The following is a 14,760-nucleotide window of genomic DNA, read 5'->3' as shown; positions in this document are numbered from 1 at the left end:
TCCTGTGCCTGCATAAGAGGTGTTTTATGCACCCCCCGTGTGTGCTGCAGTGGTATCAAATGGTAGTTGTGATGTCTTGCTTCTCCAATAACATCATATGAATGCAGCTCACATACATGCGATAATATATTGTACCGGGTCAAACACACACTATCTCCTGCAGCCAGCGTACCTTGAAATATCTATCAAGTATGCTACAAGACACTAAACCTTTAAAATAACACAGTAAATGAGATTCATATGAAATACAACAACGAATTATGATTACATATGGATCAAACTGACAATGGAAAATCACAAATCATGTGTTGGGTACCACTACAGCTTTTCCTGTGGCTACCATACCTTGAAATGTCTATACAACGCCACTATTTCTTTAGAACTACACAGTATATTAGATTTCTATAAAATATGACAACAAATTATGACTACACATGGATTGAACTAAGAACTGTGAATCGGAGATCATATACCTGGTGCCCCTATTTCTTATAACTTCAGCTTTTCTTCTTTCCCTTATAACTTAAGCTTTCCTTTCTGCCCTTACAATACCGACTAAGCGTATTGTTTCATTCTCTGTGATTTTAACATCCTCACATCACTCAACGTGTAGCCAAATTAACAAATGTTAGCCAAACTACAAAATATTACACAACAATAAGCAATCATGTCCATTCTCCTTTGCAATATATTAGCAATGTATGCTTGAAACTACTCCCAACTAACGCCACTGAATGCTCAGTCACTGAAAAAAACTAACACCACAAACAGGCTGAAAAAATTATGCGATGACTCTTGTTTGTAATACCTTGCAACCTTAATTAAAATAAATACACTGTTTGTCTTTGTGAATGACAAGCCAGAAAACCCAGCAACTCCTCACGACAAGCTTTGGAGTTTCAATAAAATGTTTATTATATGATAACACAAGGTTTACACATGTTATAATACTCTCTTACTTATAACTCTGCACCAGACAGCCATCTTTGAAAAAATGCAAAAGCTTCCGCTGGCTTATATTCTGGGACTGTGTGTCCAGCACCCTGAAACAGTTATGCAGACCAAATATAACTCTCTCTCTCTCTTTTTTTTTTTTTTTTTTTTTTCGTAAAAGGTAATTGTATTAATTACGAAAAAAGGTACAAGATAACTTGATTACAAGATACATGACGCCAATCCAGGCCATCATGTAAAGAGGGGCTAAGTGCTACATGTTACAAAGTTATGGCAAGGGGGCAGATGAAATAGCCATAAGCCAGGGACGGAAGGCCTCCCTAGAGAGCAAATCAGAATGCCGGAGAAGATCTAACTGCCAATACAAAAGGCCCTTAAGCCTCGCAATATGTCGCTGAACATTATAGGCGGAGTCAAAAAGAAAAGCATTCCTAATTGTCCAGTTATGCCAACAGCCCCAATATCGAAGAAAATGATACATGAGCTTCATATGTGGCTGTGCAGGAGTGGGGTATTTGGGCTGCCCGAAAACCCAATCAAAGGGGCGCAGCGTGACTCCAACCGCTCCTTGCCAAACGGCCGACAAAAAGAACCAGATTTTTTTTGCGACAGGGCAAGAAATAAATCTGTGGCGGGCTGATTCCACCGCAGTGGTGCAAAAGAAACAGTTGCCATTGGAAATTCGTCGCTTGGAAAGAGCCGACGCAAGCGGAAGACCACCAATCATCACTCTCCAAAGAAATACTTTACATTTGAAGGGGGTCTTGTTCAACCAGCCCTCCATCACAGTTGCCCTCCACCAGGACCGGGATTTTCGTAGGCCCCATAAAGCATTGGCTTTGGTAAGTAACCATTGTTGATCTTTGATCAGAATATGATAAACTTGATTAGCAGAAGCTTTGCTTAAAGGCAGCCGGCCTTGTAGGTCCCAATCCTGCCAGGGATGATCTGAAGCAAGGGCAGGAAAGGGTTGTCTGCTCTGGAGCATCCGCAAAAGCTGTTCCCATAAAGGCCTATATCCCCGCGGAATCCTGTAAAGCCTCCTGGCTGTACGAAATGAGATAAGCACATTGCGACTAGCAAGGGTGGCATCCGCGACCGAAGACAAGCCCAAACGAGCCATCCGGTTGAATTGTGGTCTAAGCTCATTTTTGCCTTCCCATGCAAGTAAACGCGAGACTGCCAATAATTCCAATTGAAAAGAATTTGTAGTCAAGCGATCCTCCGCTGGATGCCACTGAGCCTTCAGAAGGACCCGTTTCCAGGAAAATACCAAATGATTGAGCAGCGACGAAGAGGAACTGGAGAACCTCGAATCAGCATTAAGAACATGCCACCAAGAAGTCCGGATTTGGGTATTGCCATGTAGAAGCCCATGGCTCTCAAGGAGATAACGGGCTATATCGACCCATGGATGATGATCCGAACACATGGCGCGGAAGAGAGACCAACGGAGTGCCTGCATGTGAATTTGGGCATCTAAAATAGCTCCGCCACCCATGCGTTTAGGGGTGCAGGCATGCGACCACGAAATCCAGGAGATACCTGCATGCAATGAGTCCTTCTTCCATAGCATGAAGCGAATAGACTGAGTAAGAGCATTGAGAGTGGTAGTAGTCCAGGGCAATAATGGCAAAAAATATGTCAGCATTGGCAGCATAATTGTCTGGGCCACTTTGAGACGAATATGGAAGGGCCAGGCTTGAGATTTCCAATACATAAACTTGGCCACCATTTTCTGAGAAATCCACTGCAGAAGCTGCTTTGGTGGAACGTCGACACCCAAAGGATACCCAAGGTGCCTGACAATGGAGCCACGAGGAACAACCAGACCCTGCCAGTCTAAGGACTGTAAATCCGACTCCGTGCAGCTGAGAATGGCTGATTTGAGCGCATTGATGCGAAGGCCGGAGGCTTGCCCAAAGATGCCCCAAACATCCAATGCGCGCTTGAGGTTGTCCTTGTCCGCCCGCAAAATCATAAAAGTATCATCCGCCAGGGATTGGCTAATGAAGTGCTGGCCTGAAGGAAGCGACAGACCGGCCAACTGAGAAGAGGCTACCATATGGGATAACATGGAAAGAACTGGATGTGTCACGAGGGCAAAGAATAGCGGGCTCAAAGGGCATCCTTGTCTGACGGAGCGGGCAAGTACAAATGGCTCAGTAACACCTCCGTTCAGCATGACTCGCGAAGATGCCGCAGCGCTAACGGTGTAGATTAGACGAGACATCCGGGGACCAAAGCCCATAGCCGACATAAGTTCAGCGACGAAAGACCAATCCAGATAGTCGAAAGCCTTTTCCAGGTCCAATTGAATCAGTACTACCTCCTGGTTAGAATGCCTTGCATAATCAATAGCTAGTTGAGCATTCAATACATTGTGCAGAATATTTCGGCCCTTAATGAAACCATACTGTAGAGGATGCACAATGGCCGGGAGATGCTTATGAAGCCGATTCGCCATTATTTTGGAAAAGATTTTGTACATTGAACCCATCAAAGAAATGGGGCGCCACTGTGTCAACGTAGATGGCGAAGGAACTTTTGGAAGCAGTTTAATAAGGCCTTCTTTCCATGAGGAAGGCATGATCCCGGTTTGCCACACCTGCTGAAACAAGGCCTGCAATGGTTTCGCCAGTTGGGTAGCAAAAGCTTCGAAGAACTCATTGGTGAGACCATCCCAACCCGGGCTTTTATCCTTGGGCAAATGTAACAAGACGTCCATAACCTCTGCCTCACCAATATCCGACTCCATAATAGCTTGCATGTCCTGCGGTATCTGATTGCGGACCAGGTCATAAAAATCCGAACGGGCCTGAGTGATTTGATCTGAGGGTGGAGAAGTGGTGCCGAGAAGGTCACGGAAATAAGTCCTGCACATCTGCACAATAGTCTGCGGATCCATGATAAGGTGACCTTCTGCATCCTCAAGTCTGGTCATATTTTCTCTAGCAGGAGAGGCGTGAAGAGCTCGAAAGAACTTATGGGTTTGACATGCATTATCTTGCAATGTCTCTGTCAGATGTTGCAGTTTGGCCTGCTGATATGATTTCAATTGGAATTCTTTAATAAGATCCGCCAGTCGCATGGCCAGTGCGAGCAGAAAGGCATCATCCGGAGTGTCCCCCAGCAAAGAACGAACCAAAGCCATCATGTCCTCAGCTGCCTTGCGACGCTGCCGACAAAGAGAGGCATGGTGGATCCCATACTGCCGCGCAACCCGCTGCACATTAGCGAGCAATCGGTCAAATGACGCAGTGCCTTGAGAAGCGAAGTCGAAGAGAAATCTGTCGATCAATTGCTGCATATAGCCCTGAAAGGGGGCATGCTTCAGGTAAGACGAATTGAAACGCAAAGGGAGTCTCTCTAGAAATTGCTTGAACGGGGCAATGGGTTGTGCAAGCAGCTCAAGCTGCAGAGGGAAATGGTCCGACAGGGCATATTGCTGCAATACTTTTATTTCGAGCAGCTCAGGAAGAAAATCATCATTCTGCATGATATATATACGATCCAATCTCGACCATGTTGTTGCATACTGGGCAGAGTGGAAAGTAAACCCTGTAGAGGACGGGTGTAACCAGGACCAGAGATCTTGCTTGAGGACGTCAAGAGCCAACGCCTGCCATATACGACTTTCCGGCGTATCCATCACCGAATGCTCCGATGTGGACTGGGAGGAATCCACACACATATTGAAATCCCCCATGAAGAAGCCCCGTCTACCAAGCGCCAAGGAGGCCTGCAAAGTTTGCCAAAGCGCCCGACGAGATAGGGAATCATTCGGAGCATAGAGGCCAAGTAGCCATAAGATTTCGCCTTCGAATATAATTTCAATCACCAAAAAACGGCCATGAACATCATTTTTAATTAGAACAGGCTGATATTTGTCATGGACAATCATGAGCACACCCGAATAATGCATGGCCTGTGACCCAGCATAAAACAGTCTAAAGCCCTGGCAATCTACCACTTTTCCGGCTTCATCGTGACTCTTGTGCTCAACAGCGCACAGGACATCCCACTGATTTTCATGCAACACAGTCCACATAGCATGTTGCTTGTGGCGAGAACAAATTCCACGCACATTCCACGTGGCGATTTTCATGTATACTCCAAGCAAAATCAGGTGCGAGGCACTGCTTGCCTCGATTGGACTTTGTCAGCGAGCATGTCCAGGACTCCCTCGTCCAAGAAATCTGCCAACACTGCAAAAGAGTTCTGCGGACCAGATTTGGAAGTAGACGGCATATCTGCTGGCTTTGGGATGGACCGGGGATAACGACGGTCCCACGGGGTAATGACATTACCTCTGGTATCAAATGCGAGCTTCGCAGAGGGACCCTTAGAACGATCCAAAGACATTTTCCTGGCGGACTGATAACGGGGGCCAGAGGAAACCATAGCAGGAGCCGAGCGCTCAGCCGACTGCATTTCCTTCCTTCGCATGTATGTACGCATGGAATCTTGAGATGTAGTAGGCACATTGTTCTGCATGGCCGCACCAACCCTGTTGCCTTTTTTTGCACCTACTTCCACCCAATTATTGGCGCTAGAGTCCAGACCTGCAACCTGTTGTTTACCTTTGGCCAAAGCTTGGGGCTGATGAGTAGCATCCAGTGATGGAGCATCACACACCATCTCCTCCATGGGCGGCACAGCATGGCCATTATGGGAAGTGGGTTGCTGTTCCGGGCACTCGGCCATAAAGTGCCCCAATTGTCCACAGGAGAAGCAATGCCCTGCAAAATTGCCCCATTTCAATCGAAAGTGTAAAGGGTGCATGCCAGGGCAATTGAGGCGTAACCAGGCAGGCCTTTTTCTTGCAGTGTCCCATAGCATACACAAGCGGTTGCGATTCACAGCCCGGAGACTGGGAGGGACCAGAACAGTGCCCACAGCGGCCATAGCATCCTTCAATAGCGGCCAATAAACAGCCGGACAGTTTTCCACCTCGACCCAGACCGGGCATTCACGTTGCAGCAGACGCTGAAAGTCTGCCATTGGACGCCATGGAACCACATGAACCAATCGGCGTTCAAAAAACAAAGGCAGTTTCGACAGGAGAGCAGCACGGTGCGTCTCTGATTTCAACAGGACCTCAAAAAAACCCCGGGAGCCAATAAAAATCTCTTCAACACAGTCCCCTTGCAGCAGATGTTGCAACCACTGGCGAATACGGGAAAGCAACGGGATTCGACCAGTGAAGAAAAGTATCACAGCGCGATCATAGAATACCGAAAAGGAGCGTAGGACCGTTTTTGGGTCCACGGTGGCATCCAGCACATCGTCAGGTGCAGAGTCGGAAAAGGCTTCCTGATTATGTTGAACATAATCGCCCAGCAAAGTGTTTGCAAATTCCAGCAAGTGTTCCCAGTCCACTTCCTGAGAGTCCACCGAATCCGAAGCAACCTGGGCATAGGACCGATCCTGAGAAACGCCTATCTCTTCCGAAGCATGCTTGGTACGTTTCCCCGCAGGCTGGATGTCAGGACCAGGGGGCATCTCTTCATTGCATGGAACCATATCCTCGGGTTCCTCCGCATCAGAATCCGGGCCCAGTGCTGCCACTGTTTGATCTATGAAGTCCAGATCCAAACCAGCCATCGTAGATGATGATTTGCTCTCGAATGAGGACTGACCTCTCTTTCTCTCTCTCTCTCTCTCTCTCTCTTTCTCTCTCTATGTAGCCCAGAGAGCACTCAGAACTGTACAGGACGCTACTTGCACTGCGAGATGATGAGAGTCGCTCACCCTTCGCTGCACCACAGCTTGCAGAGTGGCGCCCAGGAGCAGCAGGACGTCGGGCAGATGGTTAGCGGGGCAGCAGATACAGCATACCTGGACGAGATGCTCTATTCGTGTAACAACCGTGAAGATTAGGGTTACAGCAGGTCTGTCCTTCTGCAAAAGTGGGCGAACGCGAGCAGGAAGGCCAGAGGACAGCCGGATGATCGAGTCCGGGCAGGCGTCTGCGACGTGGCAAAGTGACGGGACAGAAGTCCATAGGCGTGGCGACCGTGAAGATTAGGGTTACAGCAGGTCTGTCCTGCTGCAAAAGTGGGCGAACGCGAGCAGGAAGGCCAGAGGACAGCCGGATGATCGAGTCAGGGCAGGCGACTGCGACGTGGCAAAGTGACGGGACAGAAGTCGATAGGCGTGGCGAAACACCCAGCAGGGCCCGCAGGTCTGACTGGCGACAACAGCGACCAGCAACGGTCGCTATCACGACCCGCAGGTCAGATTGGCGGCGGCTGGTCAGACGGGCTCTCCTCCCGCCATCGCCTGATCACTCTCTCTCTCTCTCTCTCTCTCTCTCTCTAATACATTGAAGCTTAACTCTCTCTCTCTCTCTCTCTCTCGTAATGGATGTTATATTTATAAAGTACTAAACAACAAAAGAGTTACAAAAGTCATGGCAAAGACCCAGAGGAAATTGCCATATGCCAGGGAAGTAAGTCCTCCCGAGGGATTATGTCACAGTGCCGAATGAGATCTATCGAGTCCTTTAAGCCTAGCAATATGTCCTTGAACATTAGAGGCTAAATCAAAAAGAAAAGCATTCCGAATGGTCCAATTGTGCTAACAGCCCCAGTATCGAAGAAAGTGAAACAAGATCTTCATATGCAACTGTGCCGGTGTGGGGTATTTGGGCCGCACAAAAACCCAATCAAAAGGGCTTAGCGAGAAGCCAACCACTGCTCGCCAAACCGCTGACAAGAGTGACCAGATTTTCTTAGCGAGAGGGCAAGAAATAAATCGATGACGGGCCGATTCCACACTGGTGGTGCAAAAGAAACAATTGCCGTTGGAGATTCGACGCTTGGAAAGGGCTGAAGCAAGAGGAATACCACCAATCATCACCCTCCAAAGAAAGACCTTGCATTTGAACGGTGTCTCGTTCAACCAGCCCTCCATCACAATTAACTTCCACCATGACTGAGATTTACGCAATCGCCATACTGTATTAGCTTTAGTAGCCAGCCATTGATGATCTTTAATCAGAAGATGATACACCTGGTTAGTTGAGGCCTTTTCCAAATTCAGCCAGCCTGCAAGGTCCCAGTCTTGCCAGGGACGATCCGAAGCAAGGGCAGGAAAGGGTTGTTTGCTCTAGAGCACCATCAAAAGCTGTCCCAATAAATCACGGTATCCACGAGGGATCCTGAAAAGCCTCCTGGCTGTACAAAACGATATCAACACATTGCGACTAGCAAGGGTGGCATCTGCAACAACTGAAGTCAAGCCCAAGCGTGCCATGCGGTTAAATTTTGGTCTGAGCTCATGTTTGCCTTCCCAAGAAAGTAATCGCGAGGCTGCCAATAATTCCAGTTGAAAAGAGTTAGTAGCTAAGCGGTCCTCCACAGGATGCCACTGAGCCTTTTGGAGAATCATTTTCCAGGAACATACCAGATGAGCAAGTAGGGATGATGAAGGACTAGAAAACCGAGAGTCTGCATTAAGAACATGCCACCAGGAGCTCCGAATTCGGGTATTACCATGCACAAGCCCGTGATCCTCAAGAAAATAACGGGCTATAAAGACCCAGGGGTGATGATCCAAGCACATGGTACGAAAAAGAGACAAACGGAGTGCCAACATATGAGTTTCAGCATCCAAAATAGCCCCACCACCCATGCGTTTGGGGGTACATGCATGCGACCAAGAAATCCATGAAATGCCTGCATGCAAGGAATCCTTCTTCCATAACATGAAACGAATGTACTGAGTAAGGGCATTCAATGTAGTAGTAGTCCAAGGCAGCAACGGCAAGAAATATGTGAGCATTGGCAACGAAATTGTCTGAGCCACTTTGAGGCGAACATGGAAGGGCCATGCCTGTGACTTCCAATACAAAAACTTAGCTGCCAGTTTCTATGAAATCCACTCTAGTAGTTGCTTTGGCCGAACATCAACACCCAAAGGATACCCAAGATGCCTAACAATGGAACCGCGGGGAACAACCATTCCCTGCCAGTCCAATGACTGCAAATCTGACTCTGTGCAACTGAGAATGGCTGATTTCAAAGCATTGATATGAAGACCAGAAGCCTGACCAAAGAGAGTCCAAACATCTAATGCTTTGCGAAGATTATCCTTGTCCGCACGCAAAATCATAAAGCTGTCATCAGCCAATGATTGACTAATAAAGTGCTGTCCAAAAGGAAGAGACAATCCAGCCAATTGATTAGAAGCTGCCATATGGGATAACATCGAAAGAACCGGATGAGTCGCAATGGCAAAAAAGAGAGGACTCAAAGGGCAACCCTGTCTCACAGAGCGTGCAAGGACAAATGGCTTGGTAACGTCACCATTCAGCATAACTCGCGAAGAAGCCGCAACAGTAATGGTGTAGATCAAACGAGACATCTGAGTACCAAAGCCCATAGTAGACATAAGTTCTGCAATGAAAGACCAATCTAAATAATCAAAAGCCTTTTCCAGGTCCAATTGGATCAATACCACCTCCTGATTAGAGCGCCTTGCATAGTCAATAGCCATTTGCACATTTAAGACATTATGCAGAATGTTTCGGCCCTTGATGAAACCATATTGAAGAGGACACAATGGCAGGAAGATGCTTATGGAGCTGATTTTCCATCGCTTTGGAAAAGATTTTATACATAGAACCCATCAAAGAAATTGGACGCCAATGTTTCAACATAGACGGCGAAGGAACTTTTGGAAGCAATTTGATAAGTCCTTCTTTCCATGAGGAGGGCATGAACCCCATTTCCCAAACCTGCTGAAACATAGCCGTCAATGATTTCACTAGTCGGGTAGCAAAAACCTCGAAGAATTCATTGGTGAGACCATCCCAACCGGGACTTTTATCCTTGGGCAAGTGTAACAAAACATCCATAACCTCCTCCTCACGAATATCGGTCTCCAATGTAGTTTGCATGTCATGCGGAACATGATTGCAGACCAAATCATAGAAAACTGAGCGGGCATGAGTAATTTGGTCAGAAGGTGAAGGAGTAGAACCAAGGTCTAGAAAATAGTTCCTATACATATTCACAATAGTCTGAGGATCAATGACCATTTGACCGTCTGCATCCTGGAGTCTAGTCATATTCTCTCGAGCAGGGGATGCATGGAGAGCTCGAAAGAACTTATGAGTCTGACAAGCACTATCTTGTAAATTCTCAGTCAAATTTCGCAATTTGGCCTGCTGATAAGATTTTAACTGAAACTCTTTAATAAGATCAGCCAAACGCATAGCCAATGGCAGCAGAAATACATCATCTGAAGTCTCCACCAGTAGAGAACGAACCAAATCCAGTAATTCCTCTGCTGCTTGTCGACGCCGCCGACAAAGAGAGGCATGATGAATCCCATACTGGAGAACAACCCGCTGCACATTAGAGAGCAATCGTTCAAAAGAAGCATTGCCCTCAAAGGAAAAGTCCAATAAAAATCTATTAATCAATTACTGCATATAACCCTGAAAGATTGAGTGCTTCAAATAAGACAAGTTGAAACGCAAAGGGAGTCTATCCAGAAATTGCTTAAAAGGTGCAATGGGTTGTGCAAGCATCTCAAGCTGTAGAGGAAAATGGTCCGACAAGGCGTATTGCTGCAACACTTTCATTTCCAGCATCTCAGGAAGAAAAGCATCATCCTGCATGATGTACATGCGGTCCAACCGCGACCATGTAGTTGTATACTGCGCAGAATGAAAAGTAAACCCTGTAGAAGAAGGGTGTAGCCATGACTAGAGATCTTGCTTAAGTACGGCAAGAGCAAACACATTCCATACACGGCTTTCCGGAGCGTCCATCACCGAATGCTCTGATGTGGACTGTGAAGAATCAACACACATATTAAAATCCCCCATAAAAAAACCCCGTCTGCCAAGTGAGTGACAAGGAGGTCTGCAAAGTATTCCAAAGATCCCGGCAAGATAAGGGGTCATTTGAAGCATAGAGCCCAAGTAACCATAAGATCTCTCCTTCAAATAAAACTTCAATCACCACAAAACGACCATGTACATCATTTTTAACAAGAACAGGCTGATATTTCTCATGTACAATCATAAGAACATCCGAATAATACATGGCATGTGTCCTTGCATAAAACAAGCGAAACCCATGGCAATCCACAACTTTTCCTGCTTCACCGTGACTTTTGTGCTCAACAGCGCACAAGACAACCCATTGATTCTCATGCAATAAACTCCACATGGCATATTGCTTATTGCGAGAACAAATGCCTCGCACATTCCACGTGGCTATCTTCATGTGTATTCAAAAAAGAAAATCACGAGCGAGGCAAAGCTTGCCTCGATTTAACCTTTTCTACTAGAATGTCAAGGACTCCCTCATCTAGAAAATCAGCTAACACGGCAAAAGAGTTCCGAACGAGCAGATTTAGAGGTAGACAGTGTATCCACTGTCTTGGGAATGGAACGGGGATAACAACGATCCCATGGGGTAATCACGTTACCTCTAGCATCAAAAGCTAACTTAGCAGGTGGGCCCTTCGGACCATCCGTATATACTTTCCTAGTGGGCTGATTGCGAGGAACAGAAGAGACCATAGCATGAGCAGTGTGCTCTGAAGACAACATGCCTTTTCTATGCATATAAGTATGCAAGGAATCTTGTGAAGCATTAGGCATAGTATCCGCCATACCAGCATCAAACCTTTTACCTTTCTTGCCATGTACATCTACCCAATCATTGTCACGGAAATCCAAACCCGAAACATGTTGTTTGCCTTTATCCAAAACTTTAGGTGGCTGGGTCGCATCCTGCGACGGAGCATCAAGCACCATATCTTTCATGGGAGGCAAAACATGCTCAACATCTGAAGTCGGTTGCTTCACTGGACATTCGGCCATAAAATGCCCCAATTTTCCACACGAGAAACAATGCCCTGTAAAGTTACCCCATTTCAAACGAAAGTGCAAAGGATGCATGCCAGAGCAATTAAGACGTAACCAAGCAGGCCTTTTCCAAGCAGTGTCCCATAACATACACAAACGGTTACGATTCGTGGCCCTTAGGCTTGGAGAAACCAAAACAGTGCCCACAACGGCCATGGCATCCTTTAACAGTGGCCAGTAGACAGCCGGACAGTTTTCCACTTCAATCCACACCGGGCATTCGTGTTGAAGCAAAGGGTGAAAATTTTCCATTGGGTGCCATGGCACAACATGAACCAAATGGCGATCAAAGAACAATGGTAGTTTAGTCAGCAGATCGGTACGATGCTGCTTGGATTTCAACAGCACCTCATAAAAGCCTCGGGGCCCAACAAAAATGTCTTCAACACACTCCCCTTGTAGTAGACTTTGGAGCCACTTGCAAATATAGGAAAGCACTAGGATCCTACCAGTGAAGAAGAGTATAACCGCACGTTCATAAAACACTGAGAATGAGCGCAACACATTTTTAGGATCCACAGTGGCTTCCAGAACATCTTCAGTTCAGAGCCAGAAAAAGCTTCATGATTATGTTGAACATAATCACCAAGCAGAGTGTTGGCAAACTCCAACAAATGCTCCCAGTCAACATCCTGAGAATCCACAGAATCAGAAGCAACCTGAGCATAAGAACGTTCCTGATGATCCATTGTGTCTTCCGAAGTATGCTTGGTGTGTTTGTCTGCAGGCTGGAAGTCAGGACCAGGTGGCATCTCCTCTGTGCAACGAACCATATCCTCTGGTTCCTTTGTTTCAGAATCCGGACCAAGGGCTGCCACCGTTTGGTCGATAAAGGCCAAGTCTAGACCAGCCATATTGTATCACCACTTTAACCCGAGATCTGAAGATATTTACAGGGCGCTCTCTCTCTCTGTGCAGGTCGTTGTACCTTAGGTCCTCTGCACAAATCTATATTCTGCAGGACTGTTTGTACAGACTTTAACACAATCTGTCTCCTTCTGGGATTAGAGCAGGCCGTCACAGACAGATCCTCGGAGTCAGACACAGGGCAGTGTGCCAGAGGAATGTCAGGATGCAGATCAGGTCGATGATGATACCCGGGAGTGCTGGGACAGAGTGCATGCAGGACAGAATAAGGACCTCTGGAAGGCAAGGGCAGGATTCGACGTGTCGGGCAGGGAAGATGGCTCACTCTCACTCTCTCTCTCTTGCGTGCCTTCTGTACGCAGGGCCAGGTTTGTTGGGCAGGGAAGATGGCTCTCTCTCACTCTCTCTCTCTCTTGCGTTCCTTCTGTACGCAAGGCCAGGTCGAACCTGCACGGCCCTGAGGGAAGAACTCAGGCTACGCACAGGGCAGGGAGGCGCACCCGCAGAACAGGGCTAATCTGATCCGCCATCGCCATCGCTTCGTGTCACCATCGCTCGCTTGATCTCCTCTCTCTCTCTCTCTCTCTCTCTCTCTCTCAGCACAAGCAATAATTCTCTCCCTCTCTCTCTCTCTCTCTCTCTCTCTCTCTCTCTCTCTCTCTCATTTTGGATTAAAGAATAGGAATATCTACAAAGGGCCTTCTAGCCAACCAAGTGGACTCAAAGACAGGTAGAAAACAATGCAAAAGGCCACAAGGGTCCATCCATGGAGCAGCCACCTCTCCGAGGACCACAAAAACCATGGAACTAACTTGCCACAATAATTGTCTTTGAGCACGAGCCACATGACCATGGATACCCAATGCCGAATGAAAAAAGACTGCATTACGTGTCCTTGGAAGGTAGTTGATCCATTGCACAATCCAAATGGCATCACCCTATATGCATAGGTCCCCCATTCTATGGTGGAGACTGTTTTAGTTTGATTCTCTTCTGCAATTTGGATTTGATTATATCCATTGAATCCATCCAATAACGAATATAGTTCATGGCTTGCAACTGTATCCAATAACGGATCTGTGAATGGAATAGGAAAATAATACTTCTTTGTTTTGGAATTTTGTTTTCGAAAGTCTACATGGATGCAAAGCTTCCAATTCTTCCCACGGATCAACACAATGGGACCAGTCCAACATAGGAAATGAAAGGGATGGATATGCTATGCTTGTAAAGCTGCTGTAGATGGCATCTTGCCCAAAACCCAAGAACTGAACCAATGACTATACACTAAGTGTCACCAAAGTCCAGTAGCCCTGAAGTGGGAGCTTTGGTCAAAGATTGGTTTATAGGACAGCTGAAGCTGCTAAAATCTGATAGCATAGTTGGTCACAGGCATGAAGTGCTTTGACAACCTTGTCCCCTGCAAGGGACCAGGAAGGAGCAAAGTTGTCCTCCCAATTTTGTTTGTGATTGTATGGTTGGCTTCAGATTCCTCGATAACTCACCTGGCCATGAAAGACTGTGAATGGTGGAATGAGATTCAAGCAGACACCAACCCCTTGATTGACATATGCTTCAATGCTTGAGGTAGCAAAGCAGGAAGGGGGATAGGCTAAGACAACAGCTGAGGGTGAATGAGAAGAGATGAGAAAACATCATTGCATTTCATTGGAAAATCGTAGAGACGAAAAAAATCTCAGACCATATGTAACAAACATGTTTCTGCTTGCTAACGATCATTTCTAAAAGTTAATGCTTATATGCATCCCTTTCTCCTTGTAATATATCTGTGTTCTGTACATGCTGAAGGTTCTTTGCAAACTATGCTCTTATTTGTAAGCACTGTTAGACCTTCACAAACAGTACATGAAAACTTCAGATGAAGTGAATTGAAGGTATTGCAAAAAGTAGCAAATCTAGATTATACATACCTTTACAGTAGCAAAAGTCAAGTTGTGTGCATAGGATACTGTGAACCTGCTCAAAAACAGACCTTACTCAGCTTTTATGTTTTCTTTGAATTTGAGGGCTCAACTGACCTGCAAACA

The 14,760-nt window shown here is 46.5% G+C and overlaps 1 protein-coding gene across 2 annotated transcripts in view; it reads right to left on the bottom strand.

Moving 5' to 3' along the window:
• Nucleotides 1-779: 779 nt before the first annotated feature.
• The window catches only part of SCPL20 (serine carboxypeptidase-like 20), a 143,354-nt gene continuing 129,373 nt past the window's right edge, over nucleotides 780-14,760 (bottom strand). Inside the window, exons 13-14 of one of the 2 annotated variants that reach the window (XM_087684181.1) lie at nucleotides 14,644-14,689; nucleotides 780-1,043 (exon numbers count right to left, since the gene is read on the bottom strand). In XM_087684181.1, the coding sequence (XP_087540307.1) occupies nucleotides 960-1,043; nucleotides 14,644-14,689 (130 nt within the window). In that variant the 3' untranslated portion in view covers nucleotides 780-959. Of the gene's footprint in view, nucleotides 1,044-13,545; nucleotides 14,232-14,643; nucleotides 14,690-14,760 lie in introns of those variants that run through there. The other variant, XM_087684190.1, reaches the window with a different exon arrangement.

The sequence above is a fragment of the Lygodium microphyllum genome, chromosome 1 (genome assembly GCF_053477565.2).
Source record: "Lygodium microphyllum isolate KBCC chromosome 1, Lygodium_microphyllum_v1.1.10, whole genome shotgun sequence".
NCBI lineage: Eukaryota > Viridiplantae > Streptophyta > Polypodiopsida > Schizaeales > Lygodiaceae > Lygodium > Lygodium microphyllum.
Note: the sequence above shows the minus strand (reverse complement) of the source record. Positions and strands in the feature narration are given on the sequence as shown.